The sequence below is a fragment of the Mesoplodon mirus genome (assembly GCF_964341445.2).
Source record: "Mesoplodon mirus genome assembly, chromosome: 9".
NCBI classification, from domain to species: Eukaryota; Metazoa; Chordata; class Mammalia; order Artiodactyla; family Ziphiidae; genus Mesoplodon; species Mesoplodon mirus.
In genome coordinates, this window is record NC_138985.1 from 96,927,071 (window position 1) to 96,946,538 (window position 19,468).

Here is a 19,468-nt window from a genome sequence, read left to right on the forward strand (position 1 = left end):
GCTCCTGAAATAGGACTTAAAGACTGTTGCTTCCTCTGCTGGATTAAGACAAATGGCCATTTGAAGTTTTCCGTGCTTAATTTTTCTTACCAAAGATTGCTACACTGAGGATATTTTATTTCATCTATAGAGTGATTGTTTAAATAGCCCAAAGAAAATGGAAGCAGAAAGAAGAATCATGTTTGTGAGCATAAGTGTCTATTTGTAGAGCTAGTCTGGCAGGAAGCTTTATGAAAGTGGTTTTGAAATGCATGTTGACAACAAGCCGAGCTATGCTTCAGCCCAAGGATTGAATCTGGAACCAGTGAGGAAAATCAAGGAATTTCTGGTTCATTTGGCAATATTTTCTCATCATTGCTTTTAGTTTCTTAATTAAACTCTGTCTCTGGCTTTGTTCTTTCAGAATCAGTCCTGGCCTGAATCCTCCTTTTTGTGCTGCTGGCCAAGAGGCAGAGGATGTGATTCCTTGGGCTCATTTGCTTGTAATTTAGTAACGATAACAATGCCTTATAATTGTGAGGTACTTGTACAACTCACTTACATACATTTTCTAAATTTTTTCTCATGATGTAACTTTTGGCCTTCACGGCAGCCTGATGTTGTCTCCATTTTACAGATGAAAAATCTGAGCAGAGAGAAATTACATCACATAACTAGTAAGTAGTAGAGTTAGGATAACTGCAAATAATTGTGAGTCAAAATGTATGTTTCTGTGATACTTACAGTCCCTTCCTTTCCCCCCCAAAAAATTTGTTGATTCTGTGATTAATCTCTATAGGTGGGGTGTTAGAAGTTGACCAGAAAAGGCTTTGAGGAAGAAAGAGTTTGTCTCGAGCTGATACCAAGAATTGGAATTGATCTGATATTTACAATTATAATAGTCACTGCCAAATTGCCTCCAGAGAGGCTATACCATAATGAACCCTCTCACCCAGTAGTATGAAAGAATCTGTTCTTCAAAAGCTTGAAAATGTTTGCCAAACTAGTAGGCAAAGGATAGCATCTTAATTTGCTTTCTCCCTACTACAGGTGAAGCAGAGTGTCTTTTCATATGTTTATTATGTTAGCTGCTAGGATTTGCTCTTCTGGGAATTTCCTGGATATATTCTTACCCCATTTTCTATTGGGTTATTGTCATTCTTTATGTTTTCTAGATAGTAATTCTTTGTATACTATATATGTTGTGAATATATTCTCCCAATCTGTCACCTGTATTTACTTATGTAATTAAAAACTAATAGAAGTAGGGAAATGAGGTTGTCAAAAAGAAATACTTAAGATGTTGGTTTAATGCAAATGTTAAAAAAGAGAAAAAACTTTAAAAAGTGGAATTTCAAATTAAGTCCTGAAGAATGGGTAGGGTTTAGAAATAAGTAGGAAAGCAGTATTTAAAAAAATTAAGAAAGTCAAGGGGTATATTCCAGAACTATTGAGAAGATTGACCTGGCAGAATTGGAGCATTCTCACTGGATTATTATGGGGATGAAATTCGATAAATAGGTTTTGCTTAAAGTAAAGGGCCTTAAATGCCAGAGTGAAGAATTTGGAATTTGTCCTGTGAGAATTTTTTAATTGAAGCATGATATCCAGTCAATATTTTGAAAAAAATTAACCTGACTACAGTGTGTAAGGTGACTTGAGGGCAGGAAGAAATGGATGTTAGAGGTATCCATTGGTGCTAAAGCTGAATTAAGTTGGCAGAGGGGTGAATGAAAAGGAAGGACATATTTGAAGAAATGTTTTAAAGCAAAAATGCCAGGTTTTGGTGATGATTGGACGCCCTGAAGATTACAAGTGGCTGAGAAAATGGTGATATTTTATGCTACTTGGGAGGGAAAACTGAGCTTGGGTGGAGAAGTGATATTAAATCCTAGAAATTTGCCAGAAAGATTGAGGATAGAGAGAGGTAAGTAGAATTGGTGACTTTGAGTTTGCACTTTTAGGTGACTATAAGGATGGAAAACAAAACGTAAGAGTTAAATTTTAAAATAAATAGAAAATCAACAGATGAGGAAAAGAAGGCTGAGTTTAGGCCTCATTTATTATAAAGAGAAGAGAAGCCAATACAGATAGAAGAAAAGGCTATTCCTCTCAGTATCACCCATTTTCTGCAGATGACACCTCCCGGGCTGTTTCCCTGGTTATGGGGATGATAAAGTGCATGTGCCTCTCCAGGGCAACCCTGGATTCAGTTCTGCCTGTGGAAAAGTACAAGCGTTTCTCATGGAGACCATTAAGGAACCAAGGAAAAAACACTGCCAAGGTGGCAGCGTTGGACCACTCTGAAGTGTTTTTCCTCACTGATTAAATGAGTCACATATGAACACAAAGGCAACTGAGCACACTCAAAAGCTATGCCTTTAAAAAAAACAAACTAATTTTACCTGGTGCACTATTAACTTCTATATGAAAAAAATATCATTTTAAGATATAGCATTCATCCTATATTAGCATAGAGTACTTTTTTATTTATGCTGTTGCCTGATTTTTCTAATGATGATTTGACACTAATTCATTTTTTCTTCCAAATGTTTCTAATACCATTTTCCTTAAACATAGTCGTGTATAGGCAATGAGATAGCTGAAATCAACGGACTAGAGCTGTGCAGCAGTCTTACCCACCTTAGTTTGGCCAAGAATAAGATCACAACCATTAATGGCTTAGGAATGTTACCGATCAAAATACTTTGTCTGGTGAGTCTAAAAAAAGTGTTATTCTTTATAGAAGTACTAGTTAATGTCTTAGCAAATATATTAATGATAGTTACGATTTTTCAGTTTTATAAAGAGCTAATTCCTTCATGAAATGTCATTGTCTTTAGTTCTGTTTGCTCCTTTCCATATCTGGGGTGGCTGTGTGTGTGTGTGTGTGCGCGTGTGTGTGTGTGATGAATAATTCATGCTAAAGTAAAATGATTTCCTAATGTGGTACACAAATTTCATTTTTTAAAAGATTGACTTTGGGCTTCCCTGGTGGTGCAGTGGTTGAGAGTCTGCCTGCCGATGCAGGGGACACAGGTTCGTGCCCCAGTCCAGGAAGATCCCACATGCCGCGGAGCGGCCGGGCCCGTGAGCCATGGCCACTGAGCCTGCACGTCCAGAGCCTGTGCTCTGCAACAGCAGAGGCCACAATGGTGGGAGGCCCGTGTACCGCAAAAAAAAAAAAAAAAAAAAAAAAGATTGACTTTAACACTGAGAAAGGAAGGCATACTTTTAGCAACTATTAAGAATATTTTTATAATAACCAAGAGATCACTGAAGAAATCAAAGAGGAAATTAAAAAATACCTAGAAACAAATGACAATGAAAACATGATGTCCGAAAACCCATGGGATGCAGCAAAAGCAGTTCTAAGAGGGAAGTTTATACCAATACAATCCAACCTCAAGAAACAAGAAACATCTCAAATAAACAACCTAACCTTACACCTAAAGCAATTAGAGAAAGAACAAAAAAACCCCAAAGTTAGCAGAAGGAGAGAAATCATAAAGATCACATCAGAAAAAAATGAAAAACAAATGAAGGAAACAGTAGCAAATATCAATAAAACTAAAAGCTGGGTCTTTGAGAAGATAAACAAAATTGATAAACCATTAGCCAGACTCATCAAGAAAAAAAAGGAGAAGACTCATATCAACAGAATTAGAAATGAAAAAGGAGAAGTAAAAACTGACCCTGCAGAAATACAAAGGATCATGAGAGATTAGTACAAGCAACTATATGCCAATAAAATGGACAACCTGGAAGAAATGGACAAATTCTTAGAAAAGCACAACCTTCTGAGACTGAACCAAGAAGAAATAGAAAATATAAACAGACCAGTCAGAAGCCCTGCAATTGAGACTGTGATTAAAAATCTTCCAACAAACAAAAGCCCAGGACCAGATGGCTTCACAGGTGAATTCTGTCAAGCATTAGAGAAGAGCTAACACCTATCCTTCTCAAACTCTTCCAAAATATAGCAGAGGGAGGAACACTCCCAAACTCATTCTATGAGGCCACCATCACCTTGATACCAAAACCAGGCAAGGATGTCACAAAGAAAGAAAACTACAGGCCAATATCACTGATGAACATAGATGCAAAAATCCTCAACAAAATACTAGCAAACAGAGTCCAACAGCACATTAAAAGGATCATACACCATGATCAAATGGGGTTTATCCCAGGAATGCAAGGATTCTTCAATATATACAAATCAATCAATGTGATACACCATATTAACAAATTGAAGGATAAAAACTATACGATCATCTCAATAGATGCAGAAAAAGCTTTCGACAAAATTCAACACAAATTTATGATAAAAACCCTGCAGAAAGTAGGCATAGAGGGAACTTAACCTCAACATAATAAAGCCCATATATGACAAACCCACAGCCAACATCGTTCTCAATGGTGAAAAACTGAAACCATTTCCACTAAGATCAGGAACAAAACAAGGTTGCCCACTCTCACCACTATTACTCAACATACGTTTTGGAAGTTTTAGCCGCAGCAATCAGAAAAGAAAAAGAAATAAAAGCAATCTAAATTGGAAAAGACGTAGTAAAGCTGTCACTGTTTGCAGATGACATGATACTATACATAGAGAATCCTAAAGACGCTACCAGAAAACTACTAGAGCTAATCAATGAATTTGGTAAAGTAGCAGGACACAAAATTAATGCACAGAAATCTCTTGCATTCGTATATACCAATGATGAAAAATCTGAAAGAGAAATTAAGGAAACACTGCCATTTACCATTGCAACAAAAAGAATAAAATACTTAGGAATAAACCTACCTAAGGAGACAAAAGACCTGTATGCAGAAAACTGTAAGACACTGATGAAAGAAATTAAAGATGATACAAACAGATGGAGAGATATACCATGTTCTTGGATTGGAAGAATCAACATTGTGAAAATGACTCTACTACCCAAAGCAATCTACAGATTCAGTACAATCCCCTATCAAACTACAAATGGCATTTTACACAGAACGAGAACAAAAAATTTCACAATTTGTATGGAAACATAAAAGACCCCAAATAGCCAAAGCAATCTTGAGAACGAAAAACGGAGCTGGAGGAATCACGCTCCCTGCCTACAGACTATACTACAAAGCTACAGTAATCAAGACAGTATGGTACTGGCACAAAAACAGAAATATAGATCAATGGAACAGGATAGAAAGCCCAGAGATAAACCCGTGCACATATGACCACCTTATCTTTGGTAAAGGAGGCAAGAATATACAATGGGGAAAAGACAGCCTCTTCAGTAAGTGTTGCTGGGAAAACTGGACAGCTACATGTGAAAGAATGAAATTAGAACACTCCCTAACACCAACACTATACACAAAAATAAACTCAAAATGGATTAAAGACCTTAATGTAAGGCCAGGCACTATAAAACTCTTAGATGAAAACATAGGCAGAACACTCTATGACATAAGTCAAAGCAAGATCCATTTTGAGCCACCTCCTAGAGAAATGGAAATAAAAACAAAAACAAACAAATGGGACCTAATGAAATTTAAAAGCTTTTGCACAGCAAAGGAAAACATATAAACAAGACAAAAAGACAACCCTCAGAATGGGAGAAAATATTTGCAAGTGAAGCAACTGGCAAAGGATTAATCTCCAAATTTACAAGCAGCTCATGCAGCTCAATATCAAAAAAATGAAGAACCCAATCCAAAAATGGGCAGAAGACCTAAATAGACATTTCTCCAAAGAAGATATACAGATTGCCAACAAACACATGAAAGGATGCTCAACATCACTAATCATTAGAGAAATGCAAATCAAAACTACAGTGAGGTATCACCTCACACCAGTTAGAATGGCCATCATCAAAAAATCTACAAACAATAAATGCTGGAAAGGGTGTGGAGAAAAGGGAACCCTCTTGCATTGTTGGTGGGAATGTAAATTGATACAGCCACTATGGAGAGCAGTATGGAGTTCCCTTAAAAAACTCAAAATAGAACTACCCTATGACCCAGAAATCCCACTACTGGGTGTATGCACTGAGAAAACCATAATTCAGCAAGAGTCATGTACCACAATGTTCATTGCATCTCTATTTACAATAGCCAGGACATGGAAGCAACCTAAGTGTCCATCGATAGACGAATGGATAAAGAAGATGTGACACATACATACAATGCAATATTACTCAGCCATAGAAAGAAACGAAATTGAGTTATTTGTAGTGTGGTGGATGGACCTAGAGTCTGTTATGCAGAGTGAAGTAAGTCAGAAAGAGAAAAACAAATACTGCATGCTAACACATATACATGGAATCTAAAAAAAAAAAAAAAATGGTTCTGCAGAACCTAGGGGCAGGACAGCAATAAAGACTCAGACATAGAGAATGGACTTGAGGACGTGGGGTGTGGGTAGATAGGCTGGGACGAAGTGAGGGAGTGGCATGGACTTATATACACTACCAAATGTAAAATAGATAGCTAGTGGGAAGCAGCTGCTTAGCACAGGGAGATCAGCTCGGTGCTTTGTGACCACCTAGGGGACTGGGATAGGGAGGGTGGCAGGGAGACACAAGAGGGAGGAGATGTGGGGCTATATGTATACGTATAGCTGATTCACTGTTATAAAGCAGAAACTAACACACCATTGTAAAGCAATTGTACTCCACTAAAGATGTTAAAAAATAGAATATATTTTAATGTCTTATTGATGAAATAACATTTAAACATATTTAAGCATAATATTTATTGCAGTTAAAACTTCATTGCTCTCAAATGAACCACCGGGCACTGAATTTGGCAGTCCTTTTATATCACTATGTGCCAGTTTCCCATTCTAGAAAACCAGAATTAGTGCTGAGAATAAATGAACAATTCCCATCAAGAAGTTAAAATTTTTAATGTTTTTCCCATAAAGAGCATGCTTCTTAAGCTGTATGACAGTGTGACTCTGACTGAATGAAAATACAGACAATTTATTTTAAAATCAGCAGGATCATAGTTGTTCCAAAGATATATACACTATTTTTGAAATAACAGTCTAGCTCATTAATTTTGGGGTGATTATATAGTTTGTAGATTGTCTAGGATTCTTTCTTTTTCCTTTCCTTCTCCTTCTCACTTCTTACCCTTGGATGGCTTTGGGGTTCTTTATTATATCTGTCATGAGGTGGACAGGGGGGATTTTAAGCCGTGAGGCTAGTAGCTTATTAATTTTTTACGTGAACTATCCCACAGGTGAGTGTTGAACATTGTTGTTTGAAATGACATCTCGGGTTATCTGCAAATTTTTGACATATACAATGTACAATTCCTGTCTTATTAACCACAGACAGCTGAAGGTTAGCTATGTGTTAAGCCTGAAGTGCTTTTTCAAGAACCTTCACTTCTTACAATAAGTTAGGTGAGGGTAAAGTACTGGTTCCCAGTACTGAGGTTGGAAATGAAGCATGGAAAGGTTTAATAATTTCCCTGAGTTTTTCTGTTTTCTGTCCACTAAGCCATGTAAGCAAAGCATAAATGAAAATGAATTTGGTAGGCTGAATTGCAAATTTAAAAATTATAAAAGAAAGTCACATTTTAAAATTATGATAATTTGAAGGATTATTGGCAGGATATTCTATTCAATTTGCAGCTTCTTAGAACCTTATCCTTTTATTTACATATCTTTTTGCATTGGCATTCCCATTAACGTTAAGTGGAGCATGATATGTGGAAAGAGATTGGGGGTGTGCTTAAGGGAATGAGAATTGAACTGATTATTAAGAATGACATCACATAGCACTTTCATCCTAAGACTTTGTTTCAATAACTAAATAAATAATCTGTGTTGATAATTTCATCTCAAGTAGCTTTTAGAAGAGGCATAAAAGACTTATTTTTCCTCCAGGTAGATTAGGTGGATTGTTCCCAACCCCCACCCTCCTCACCCAAGATGAACTAGAAAATACAGAATATGCCATCATTCATTTTCCTTAAACTTTTTGAGAATAAGAAGGTTTTCTTTTCCATATATTAATAAAATTCATAAAATAAAATGATACTCATTTGTTTCAGCAGTTTTTAATACTTTTTAAAAGATTTGTGGTATCAGTAATCCAGTTGGTTTACTACTGAAAGTAATTCACTTTACAATTTAGAGAAAAAAGAACAATTCACTATACAAACCAATTGTTAATTCTCTTCCATCAACTTTTTTTTTTTTAATAAATGTATTTATTTTTGGCTGTGTTGGGTCTTCGTGGCTGCGTGCAGGCTTTCTCTAGTTGCGGTGCACGGGCTTCTCATTGTGGTGGCTTCGCTTGTTGCAAAGCAACAAGAGGGCTCTAGGCACGCAGGCTTCAGTAGTTGTGGCACACAGGCTCAGTAGTTGTGGCTTGCGGCCTCTAGAGCACGGGCTCAGTAGTTGTGGCACACGGGCTTAGTTGCTCCACGGCATGTGGGATCTTCCTGGTCCAGGGCTCGAACCCATGTCCCCTGCATTGGCAGGCAGATTCTTAACCACTGTGCCAACAGGGGAGTCCCTCTTCCATCAACTTTTACCATAAATATTAGGGGGAAATGTGGTTCACTTATGGTCTGCTCTGTCAACCACCTCCTTTAGCAAGTAAGGACAATACATTCCAAACTTCAAAAATCATTTTGTCTTAGTAAAAGCCATTTTCTTTTTCCCTCCCAACTTGGGAGATTGAGAATATTTCTCATTTCATTTTAGTTTCTAAAGGCCCCCTTTTCCCTGCTAATCATGATAGAACAAGCAAGAAGAACTGTTCATGCAGGCAGTAGACGTGCACTTTGAGAAGAGATGTATCAGTTTTTCATCATTGGATAAAGGGTTTTACTAGATAACTTTGACTCGGAAATTCTGATTCGTAATATTTCTCGGTTCTGCTTTCTTTTTTGACCATAGATTATCTAATAAAACTTTTCTATGCCTCAATCTGCTCTTGTGCATCTACCACTTTGAAAGCCATAAGGGACGCTCTAAAGAAGAATTACAGTTCATCTTCCACATGTACAGCACTTCAAAGGTCTTTGGGGAAGAGGTGTATTATACATAAATTTGATCTGTGGGTATATTTTAAATAGGATATTGAGGTCTTATTTCAATAAGTTAAATTAATAAGGATATTATGTTCAGTTTACTGTAGTTTTTTTCTTTCCCCTTTCTATTACACTTTCTAGAACTTTTTTGAACCGTAGGAAATTTGACTTAGGCAAATGGAGTTATGAGTATTTTTGCTTATTATGGAATTTTTCAGACATATATAAAAATAAAAGGAATAGTTTAATGAACCCCCATGTACTATCATTCAGTTTTATAGATTATCAATATTCTATTAATATATTTTAAACAGCCATAGAATTATACTAATGAACATAAACCCTGCTCATTATTGAAGTGAAATCTTATGAAAAGTTGAGTGAAAATGAACTCTTACCATTAAATACATTGGGAACATGTACCAGGAAAAATATTATAGATGGTAGAGAATACTATAATTTAATTTTTTAGTTCTAAAATGCTTAGTAAAAGTTTTAAAAGTTTAAGGATGGGGGAATTCCGTGGTGGTCCAGTGGTTAGGACTGCACACTTCCACTGCAGGGAAACAGGTTCGATCCCTGGTCAGGGACCTGGGATCTTGCGTGCGCAGTGTGGCCAAAAAAAATGTTTAAGGATGGGTATAATGTGGCATTAATTGAAACCTCAAAATTACACTTTACTGTGATTCTCAAAGTTTAACTTTACTGTGGCATAGTTTTATACCTCAAAGGCTAAAGAACCCAAGGAATTTTGAGAATGTTGGGAAATGTACAAGAAAATACAAATTATTGGGCTTCCCTGGTGGCACAGTGGTTGAGGGTCCGCCTGCTGATGCAGGGGACACAGGTTCGTGCCCTGGTCCGGGAATATCCCACATGCCCTGGAGCGGCTAAGCCCATGAGCCATGGCCGCTGAGCTTGCGCATCGGGAGCCTGTGCTCCGCAACGGGAGAGGCCACAACAGTGAGAGGCCCGCCTACCGCAAAAAAAAAAAAAAAAAGAAAATACAAATTATTGTTATCACTATAAATTGTTGTTATGGGTACAGGGGTGTTGGGAAAAAGAACAGTGTTTAAGTCTTATTATCTTTCTCTGTTTCATGGTATTGTCTAAGAAGATGCTTAAGCGTGAATTATTTAAGAACTTTTTTTATGTATCTGTTGTTGTAGAACATGCCACCCCAAGTGTAGTGGTGTGGAGAAATTCTATTAGTTAACCATTTATTAGCTAGCAGTTCTGTAATCTGAGCTGGGCCCAGCTGGGTGGTTCTGCTGGTCTTGCCACGTCCAGCTAGCAGATTGGCTGGGGGCTGGGCTCAGCCAGGATGCTGCAATGGCTGGGTTTCTCCTCTCTGTTTAGTCTCAGGGCTCCTCTCCAGGTGACCTCTCCATAGATTCTCTCCAACAGAGTGGCTAGAGTTCTTACATGGCAGCTTAGGGCTCCAAGACACAAGAGGAGATGCTGCCAGGCCTTCCTAAGTCTTAGATTTGGAACCGGGACACTTCTGCCATATTCTTTTGGTTAAGGCAGGTCATAGGTCTATCCTGGATTCAAGAGGTGGAAACTGTACAAGAGCGTGAATAAGTCGAGGCATGTACCAGACTACTACAGTCCTCATGATATGAGGTGATTATATTCAGAATATTTCTGAAAACAGAGTGTATGTGGGAGTTACAGTATTCAAGTGGTTTTCTGTGATGGTGATGAAAGAATTGCATTAAATTTACATTTCTAAAGATAAGCTTGGAGCTATGCTGCCATTAAGCTTGAGGTTAGCAATGTCAAAAGCTTATACTACCTAGCTTTTGTCTTTCCTATTGATTCAAACATTCATCTGCTTTACCTCTAGTGAAAATATTATGTTCTGAGTCTTCCAGCTGAAAGACTGGGATTTCTTTCTGGGGTGTATGTATATGTGTTTAGGGAGGTGAAAGATGGGAATGGGAAGGGGGACAAGAATGTCTTACTGATTTTAAGAGGTTTGGGGCAGTATCCAGGATGAAAACTTGTCATTACACTTTTCCCTTTAGGACATTAAGTGTATTTTATCAATTTCAGAGCAATAACCAGATTGAGAAGATCACAGGTTTGGATGACCTAAGGGTCCTGCAGATCCTGGATCTGAGCCACAATCAGATCAGTAGCCTCCAAGGCTTAGAGAGTCACGACTTCTTGGAAGTGATCAACCTCGAGGATAATAAGGTAATGTCATATTATACTTTATATGTCTTGGTTTTAGTGTCTATGATTATTTCTCAAGTGCTGTCACATTCAGTGCCAGCTCAGAAAAGTTATTCTAGAAAACCTCCTGGAGCAACTGTTGAAGGACTGCTTTTTTTTTTTTTTTTTAAATAAGTACTAATTCTTAATTTTTGAAGATTCCTAATTACATTGTTTTGAAGGTTTAAACTGCAACCAGGTGCACATGACTTTGTGAAGTAGATATACTCGTGTGAAATTTGGGGTAGAAAGATGGCATTAGGAATGTCTGACGTGTCAGAGGAGGGAAATTAGAGACAAGAGAGTAGCCTCAGGCTGGTGTTCAGGCTGGTGTTGCCTGTGCCCCATTTAATGAGAAGAGACACAGGAAGCGAATTCTTATGTCCTATTTGTAACAATAGGGTACGTTCCCAACCCGAATGAGTTGGGGATTGGACTTACTCAAATTACCCTATCTGGCTTAATGTACACATTGCTTCACCAATTATATCAATTGGCTTTCACTCTTAATCACATTTATTTTTAATAAAGCATTTGTGCTCCTAATCATGGTGTATTAAGTTGGTACCTATAACTCACCTCTTATGCAATCAGATCTACATTGTGATTTTATTCATCTCGAATACTTTTTCATATTTTGGGGAAAGATTTCATAAGGAAGACGAATGGTTATTTCTTCTTGAAAATGAAAATTTTGGCTAACCCTGAAAGAGACATAGATCCTAGCTGGAGTGAGATGCGTTCCTGTGGAGATATTTCTCTGTTCGGCTGTGTTGGTGCTTAACAGCTGGGTCTGATGACTCTTTCTCCAATGAGCTTCCATTAGCTGTTAGATTTCTAAAAATCAAGAAAAGGAGGCAATCTTTAGGTCTGGGAAGAAGTGGATTTTTAATCACAGGCAAAAACTGTTCCTCCTCATTTTCACTTGACTTGCATATTAAATTGTTTGTTAACTCCTAAGGTTAATTCTAGTGGGTGACTTTTGTTCACAGTCCCACCTGTCTTATGAAGTCAGCACAATCTCTGTCTCATATGGTTTTAGTGTCTTTTTCATGAAATGACCATTAAAATGGTTTGCAGATACATACAGGTGGTGTTCAAACGGCAGAATGCACTCATTACATTTCAACTCAGTGCATCTCAGGATTTAGGAAAAGGAGTAATGGTAATAATAATGACAATTACAGTCATAAAATAATGCAGAGATTTGCATTGCGTATTTATGCACAAGGCACTGTTTTAAGCACTTTGCATATATCATCTCATTTAATACTCATTATAACCCTATTATTATTGCTATTCTACAGATGAAGAAACTGGAGTAAAGAGATGTTAAGTAACTTGTCCAAAGTTATACCATATCCAGCGAATAGCAGAGCCAGGGTTCAAACAGAATGATTTGCCTCCAGAGTCAGTGTTCTTAACCCTGCAGGCTAATACATTAAATGAAATGCTAATGGCCCTCCCTTCAGAAAAGTGTGTGGTGTTGTCATGATCTAGAAGAGTGCTTTCTGGCTTAAATATAACGTGAGCCTCATGTGTCATTTTAAATTTTCTAGTAGCCACAATAAAAAGGTAAAAAGAAACAGGTGAAATTAGTTTTTTGCTTTATTTAGCCCAATATATCCAAAATATTGTCATTTCAACATGTAATGTTTATAAAAATTATTGATGAGATATTCTGTTGTTTCATACTATGTTTTGGACATCTATTGTGTATTTTGCACTTACAGTACATTTGAATTTATCCTAGCCATATTCCCAGTGGTAAGTAGCCACATAGGGCTAGTAACTCCCATATTGGGTAGCACAGGTCTAGAAAGACCTCATGAATAGTATGGTGTTCTCTTCCATTCCAGGAGACTTTTCAAATTACATTTGAAATAGTTGAAGAAAAAAAGGGGGATCATTAGGGAAGAACAGAGTTTATAATTTTCAAATGTTGAAGAGACTCCATTAAAAAAGAAAAAAGTGGCCACACGTTCCAAAGGAGGGATCCTTTGGCAACGATTGGGTCCATAACAATGGCACAATTCCCTTACTCCCCGCTGGGAAGGTTGGGGAACAACCAACAGTATGTGAAATATTCTGTAAGCCGAGCCATCCAAAGATTTCCTCAGAGATTTCTCTAGCACTACTGAGAATACTGTATATCAAGGATGGAAAATTTATCATTTAAGAGAAACATAACATAGCTATTGCTTCTCATATGATTAACTTGATGTTAGGAATATTATCTTATTGGGAGCACTTTTATCAGTATTATTTACTTGGTATAAGCTGTTGAAACATTGTCGTCGCTTCACATGATCATTTGAACATCTCTTTTAAGTTTTTTTGCAAATTCATCATGAGCTGGTGATTTGGGGGCCTTTGTCACTCTCCATTCTACAATCCTTGTTAGATTTTAAGTCATTTCTATCATTTAAAACTTATCCCCCAAAACGTTAACTCTATCACAACCTCAGCCTTTTCTTCTAGAAGCAAAATATTGGTCTGGGAGTTACATAGAGACTGCTGTTTTACTTCTGAGTCTTACTTAGTGTCATTATTTCATCTCTCTATCTATCTAGCATGTATTTTTTTTTTTTTTTTTTGCGGTACGTGGGCCTCTCACTGCTGTGGCCTCTCCCGTTGCGGAGCACAGGCTCCGACGCGCAGGCTCAGCGGCCATGGCTCACGGGCCCAGCTGCTCCGCGGCATGTGGGATCTTCCCGGACCAGGGCACGAAGCTGCGTCCCCTGCATCGGCAGGCGGACTCTCAACCACTGCACCACCAGGGAAGCCCTCTAGCATGTATTTAAAAAAAAAAACTTAACAGGCCTCTTTAGGTCTGGATGGTTAGGCTTGGAGAGCATGGCTTAAAAGGAAATGTCAAAGAAGGGGGAGCCAACTTCTCCCGACATAGTGGAAGTTGAGAGGCTTCTGCTTGGTGGGGAGTAGCCAACAGGGGCAGAGGAGGTCAGGGAAGAAGGGTAGACCGGAATCCGGGGGTCAGCGCTGCTGGTATGACATTCTCGGCATCAGATGGCTGAAGTTCCTTTCAGAATATAATCTTTCTGGCAGTGTTTCACTTCAGGTGGTTTGGGGGTGTTGTGTCTGTACACCTTTTGTGATTGCCTGTGACACACACAGCCTTGGGTCTTGGCATTTGAAGAGAGAAGACGTGAGGGTGGGTCTGCTGCCGGGTGAGGTCTGCAGGACGGGGTGGGTGGCGCACGCAGGATGGTCCGTGCCTGGTGCACTTCACCAGTTCAGCAGAGGTGGGCACTGGCAGCCAGGTGCCTCCACGTGTGTTCCCCTCTGCCCTTGCCCACTTCATCCTACCTTTGAAAGGACTGGGAGGGGAGCTGGATCCCTCTCATTTGACTCTTAAAAGACTGGCTCATCCCACCGGACATCTTAGTGATAATATTCTACATAGTCTGTGATTATTCTATTCATAGTGTTCGCAGCATTTACAAGCTCTTTCCATGTTAAGCACCATCGATGTTACCATCTTCTAAAACGGTTGCCTAATGTTCCTATTGTGGGACTGTGCCATGACTCATTTAATCACATAATGATGGAATTTTTCAGAATTGAGAAAATTTTAAACTTTTACCAAAAACGTTAGACCAAATGCTCACGTATCTAATTTTTGTCTGTTTGATGATCTTTTCAGTATAAACCTCCTGAAGTGGGATAGCTGGTTTATAGCTTATGCATGTGTAACACATCCACTCCCACCAGCGATGTCTGCAAGTGCACGTGGCCAGGATGCGTTGGTGAGACGTGTTGGCTGCGAGGAAACATCTCCTCCTAATATTTGTGTTAGGTCCAAACACAAGAGCTGTAGGCTAGAGGGGAATCAATCGATTGATTGATTGAGCACTGTGAACCAAAGTGACTCTTCCACCTTCCCAAACAGCACAATATTTAAAAATTGATCCTTTTCTCTTGTAGATGATCCAAATGGCAGTTTAATGGAGAGTCTAGTCATCTTATGGAAAAAGCATAACATGGCTGTAACCAGATTAATGTGTGCAGGTTGTATATTGTAACTCGGAATTGGCCTTTCATATTATGTCTTTGAAAATGGCATCCTTAGAACATGGCACATGTGTTCCTCCCCTGATTTAGCTTTGGGAATAGCTTACATTTCAACTGCATTTTGTGGTTGGATAACTCAGGAACTATTAGTGACTCTGCTATTGGAGTGATCTTACCATGCATGCAGAAATGACTTGGGGAGAAATAGAAATGAAAAAGTGATTATTAATTTTTTGTAAAAGTTCAGCATCTCCATCTGAAATAAGATTATAATTATGCGAATTACAGGACATTTAAGGAAAACTGTTTGTCTTTAGTTTAGTGGAGAATTCAGGCCTGCTGCTACCCAAGCTCTATCCCTGCTCAAATTAAGGAACTATCAAGCAACCTTTTTCCCTCTTACTTTTTAACGTCGTGAAACATTACCTATACAAAAAAAGTGTATAACACATAAACGTACAGTTTAGCAAAGAATTTTAAGGTGAATAGTCATGTAACATTCACATCAAGAAATATGTCATACAGGGCTTCCCTGGTGGTGCAGTGGTTGAGAGCCCGCCTGCCGATGCAGGGGACACGGGTTCGTGCCCCGGTCCGGGAAGATCCCATCATGCCACAGAGCGGCTGGGCCTGTGAGCCATGGCCGCTGAGCCTGTGCGTCCGGAGCCTGTGCTCCGCAACGGGAGAGGCCACAACAGTGAGAGGCCCGCGTACCGCCAAAAAAAAAAAAAGAAAAAAAAAGAAAAATATGTCATACAATCTCCCATGTTCACCTTTTTGTAAAACAATTATCTCACTGAAAAAATGATAGAGCTACACATGTACATGCAGTAAGAAGGCTTCCCCTGTCACAGATAACCACAGTAACCAGCAGAAGCAGTGCTGGGGAGGGAGATCGGGGAGCTGGAGCCTAGGCAGAATAGTGATGGGGAGAAGCATGTAGCCCTTGCGTGCATTTTTTGCAGTTTCTCTGATTCTTTGTATTATCTTATTTCTGCCTTAAGATAAACGTGGGTGAGATGAGGAACATCTACCTCACTGTTCTCTATCCAGAGAGGAAAAAAGAAAATGTGGCTGTGAGTTTTCATTTACTGAAGGAACATGCAATAATTCCCTTGTCCTGTGTAGCTTTGTGGAGTTCTCATTAAAAAGCTGGATAGTCACAAGAGAAAATTTTAAAACAAGTTGAGTTTAAAGGATCCAAAGTAGCTCCTCTTATATTATGTTCTCTGTTGTCTTGGTGCATTTAGTCTGTTGATTATATTGTGTGTGTGTGTGTTTGTTTTTGGATTCAACAGATTGCTGAGCTGGGTGAAATAGAATACATTGAAAACCTACGTCTCCTTCGAGTTCTCAGTCTTCTAAGAAATCCAATTCGGGTGAGACATCCTTTATGTTGGGGGCAGGGGAGTGGGATGAGGACTTTCTTGAAATTCTTCTTTATGAAGTGCTTTTGATAGAACATCAGGAATGTGAATAAGGTGTGTTTATCTTCATTCTCTCTTCGAAGGTGTAAGCAAAGTCGCACCTATGTACCACCATAGGTGTATGTACAGCCTGAAATTGAATACTGGTTGCCTACTCTGTGTGGTCATTTGGGACTCATCTGGGTGGTAATAAAGATTTTCAGGCAGGAACTATTGAGATTGTAGAGCAACGTCCTTTTACGTGAACGAATGCACAATGCCTGAGGTGTAGATGGAACGTGGTTCCTACTTTATAACGGGAAAGTCTAAGATTAGACACTTAAAGAAATTCACCTGGGGATTGTTGTAAAATTGGCATTGTAAAATGATTATAGAAAAAAATCATATATTTCCTACTGGTTCTTCACCTGTGGATATCAAACTTTCAGAATTTTTCAGGATTCTCTTTTTTTTTTCCCCTAGTGATAGATCCTTTCTCCTCAACTCTGTCCCTCCCTCTTTGTGCATATGTCATTCATTCCCCTTTCTATCTATATCCTTCACTCGCCTTTCCATAGACTCTTGAATTTGTATGTATCTCTGAGTACCTTTCTTTTTGTGTGTGTCTTGAGAAACGTGTCCGGGCCGGCAAAAAATCAAAATCAAAAATGAAAAATAAGATCTAAAAATAAAAACAATGTTTGGTATGAGAATAGTGGCAGGCAGTTTAAAAGCATCCCCGGGAAAGAAAGGGTTTAAAGTGGCCATCCCTCCCAGTTCCAGATCCATAAAAAAGCATCTAGGTGTTTGCATAAATAAATAGCACAAACCCTTTCACATATTAACTCATTTATATATAAACTTCCCCCACATTTGCAGTTTGAAGTACACAAAAGGTACCATTGTATATTCATTTCATGTATATTCTCATCCTCAAAACGCATCACCCACTTAATATCTCTCCCTTCAAAGAGATGTAGCTTCTTTTTTTTTTTTTTTTTTTTTTTTTTTGCAGTACGCGGGCCTCTCACTGTTGTGGCTTCTCCCATTGTGGAGCACAGGCTCCGGATGCGCAGGCTCAGCGGCCATGGCTCACGGGCCCAGCCGCTCCGCGGCATGTGGGATCTTCCCAGACCGGGGTATGAACCCGTGTCCCCAGCATCGGCAGGAGGACTCTCAACCACTGAGCCACCAGGGAAGCCCGAGATGTAGCTTCTTAATACAAAATAACTGTAATTATATTTCTAAAAGGCAGGTAATCCTAACACAGAAGATGATAGGGAGTAATATGGAGGTTGTTCTATAAATGAATATTTTATTATTGTAAAACTAATTCATAATTAATGATACAAATTAATATAAAACAATACAAAGTAATAAATAATGAGAAGTTAATGAAACTCTTTGGAATTAGACGATAGGGTTTGGATCACTGGCCATAGAACCTTAGATGAAATACTTCACCTCTCCGAGCCTTAGTTGTTTTTCTCTTTAGAAATGAAGATAATCAGAACTGTCCTGCTTATCTCACAGGGAGATTAATAAGATCACCCATTTGAAAAGCCTTATAAGTTACAAGGCACAGTCTGCATTTGAGTTGTAATATAAGGGGACTTGTAAGCTGAAAATGTAAAGACCTATTCAGGGGTGTGTGTGTGTGTGTGTGTGTGTGTGTGTGTGTGTGTGTGTGTGTGTGTGTGTGTGTGTGTGTGTGTGTGTGTGTGTGTGTGTGTGTGTGTGTGTGTGTGTGTGTGTGTGTGTGTGTGTGTGTGTGTGTGTGTGTGTGTGTGTGTGTGTGTGTGTGTGTGTGTGTGTGTGTGTGTGTGAGACAGCATTAGTAGGTGAAAGCCCTAAAGACCTATGCAGGGGGTGTGTGTGTGTGTATGTGTGTGAATGACAGCGTTAGTAGGTGAAAGCCCTAAAGACCTATGCAGGGTGTGTGTGTGTGTGTGTGTGTGTGTGTGTGTGTGTGTGACAGCATTAGTAGGTGAAAGCCCTAAAGACCTATGCAGGGTGTGTGTGTGTGTGTATGTGTGTGAATGACAGCGTTAGTAGGTGAAAGCCCTAAAGACCTATGCAGGGTGTGTGTGTGTGTGTGTGTGTGTGTGTGTGTGTGTGTGTGTGTGAGACAGCATTAGTAGGTGAAAGCCCTAAAGACCTATGCAGGGTGTGTGTGTGTGTGTATGTGTGTGAATGACAGCGTTAGTAGGTGAAAGCCCTAAAGACCTATGCAGGGTGTGTGTGTGTGTGTGTGTGTGTGTGTGTGTGTGTGTGTGTGTGTGAATGAGTGAATGACAGCGTTTGTAGGTGAAAGCCCTAAGCTCATGAAAGTAGACTGCTAGTGGAAAAGGAAGGTAACTGACTAACCCTCTTGACATTTTAAACAGGAAAAATCTGACTATTGTTCCTTCGTAATCTTTATGCTACTTCGATTAACAGAATTAGATCAGAAGAAGATAAAAGTGGAAGAAAAGGTATGTAATCGTATCATTTCCTGTGTTTATGAGTTGATAGGCTCAAAAGCTCATGCTGCCTGCTGCAAGACCAATACAATCCATAAATGATTACATAACAGTATGTACATTCATTATTTAGGGGGCGTTTCCTTGTCCTAGGATCTGTTTAACCCTCTGCAGAGCTGAGCGTCAACACACATGCAGTGAAAGCCCTGCTCTTGGTACAGAGAGGAGACTGGCTGTGGGAAACAGAAGCAGCCTCCGTGTACATAGGCTGGCAACAGTATAGCCGACTGTTAGTTTGGATGATAGCTATCATATTTGGAGGGTGTGTGA

The 19,468-nt window shown here is 39.0% G+C and overlaps 1 protein-coding gene across 2 annotated transcripts in view; it reads left to right on the plus strand.

Moving 5' to 3' along the window:
* The window catches only part of LRGUK (leucine rich repeats and guanylate kinase domain containing), a 118,945-nt gene that overhangs the window by 31,947 nt on the left and 67,530 nt on the right, over positions 1-19,468 (plus strand). For both annotated transcript variants that reach the window (XM_082632944.1, XM_082632945.1), the window contains exons 6-9: positions 2,570-2,694; positions 11,077-11,220; positions 16,569-16,649; positions 19,064-19,150. In XM_082632944.1, the coding sequence (XP_082489070.1) occupies positions 2,570-2,694; positions 11,077-11,220; positions 16,569-16,649; positions 19,064-19,150 (437 nt within the window). The remainder of the gene's footprint in view (positions 1-2,569; positions 2,695-11,076; positions 11,221-16,568; positions 16,650-19,063; positions 19,151-19,468) is intronic.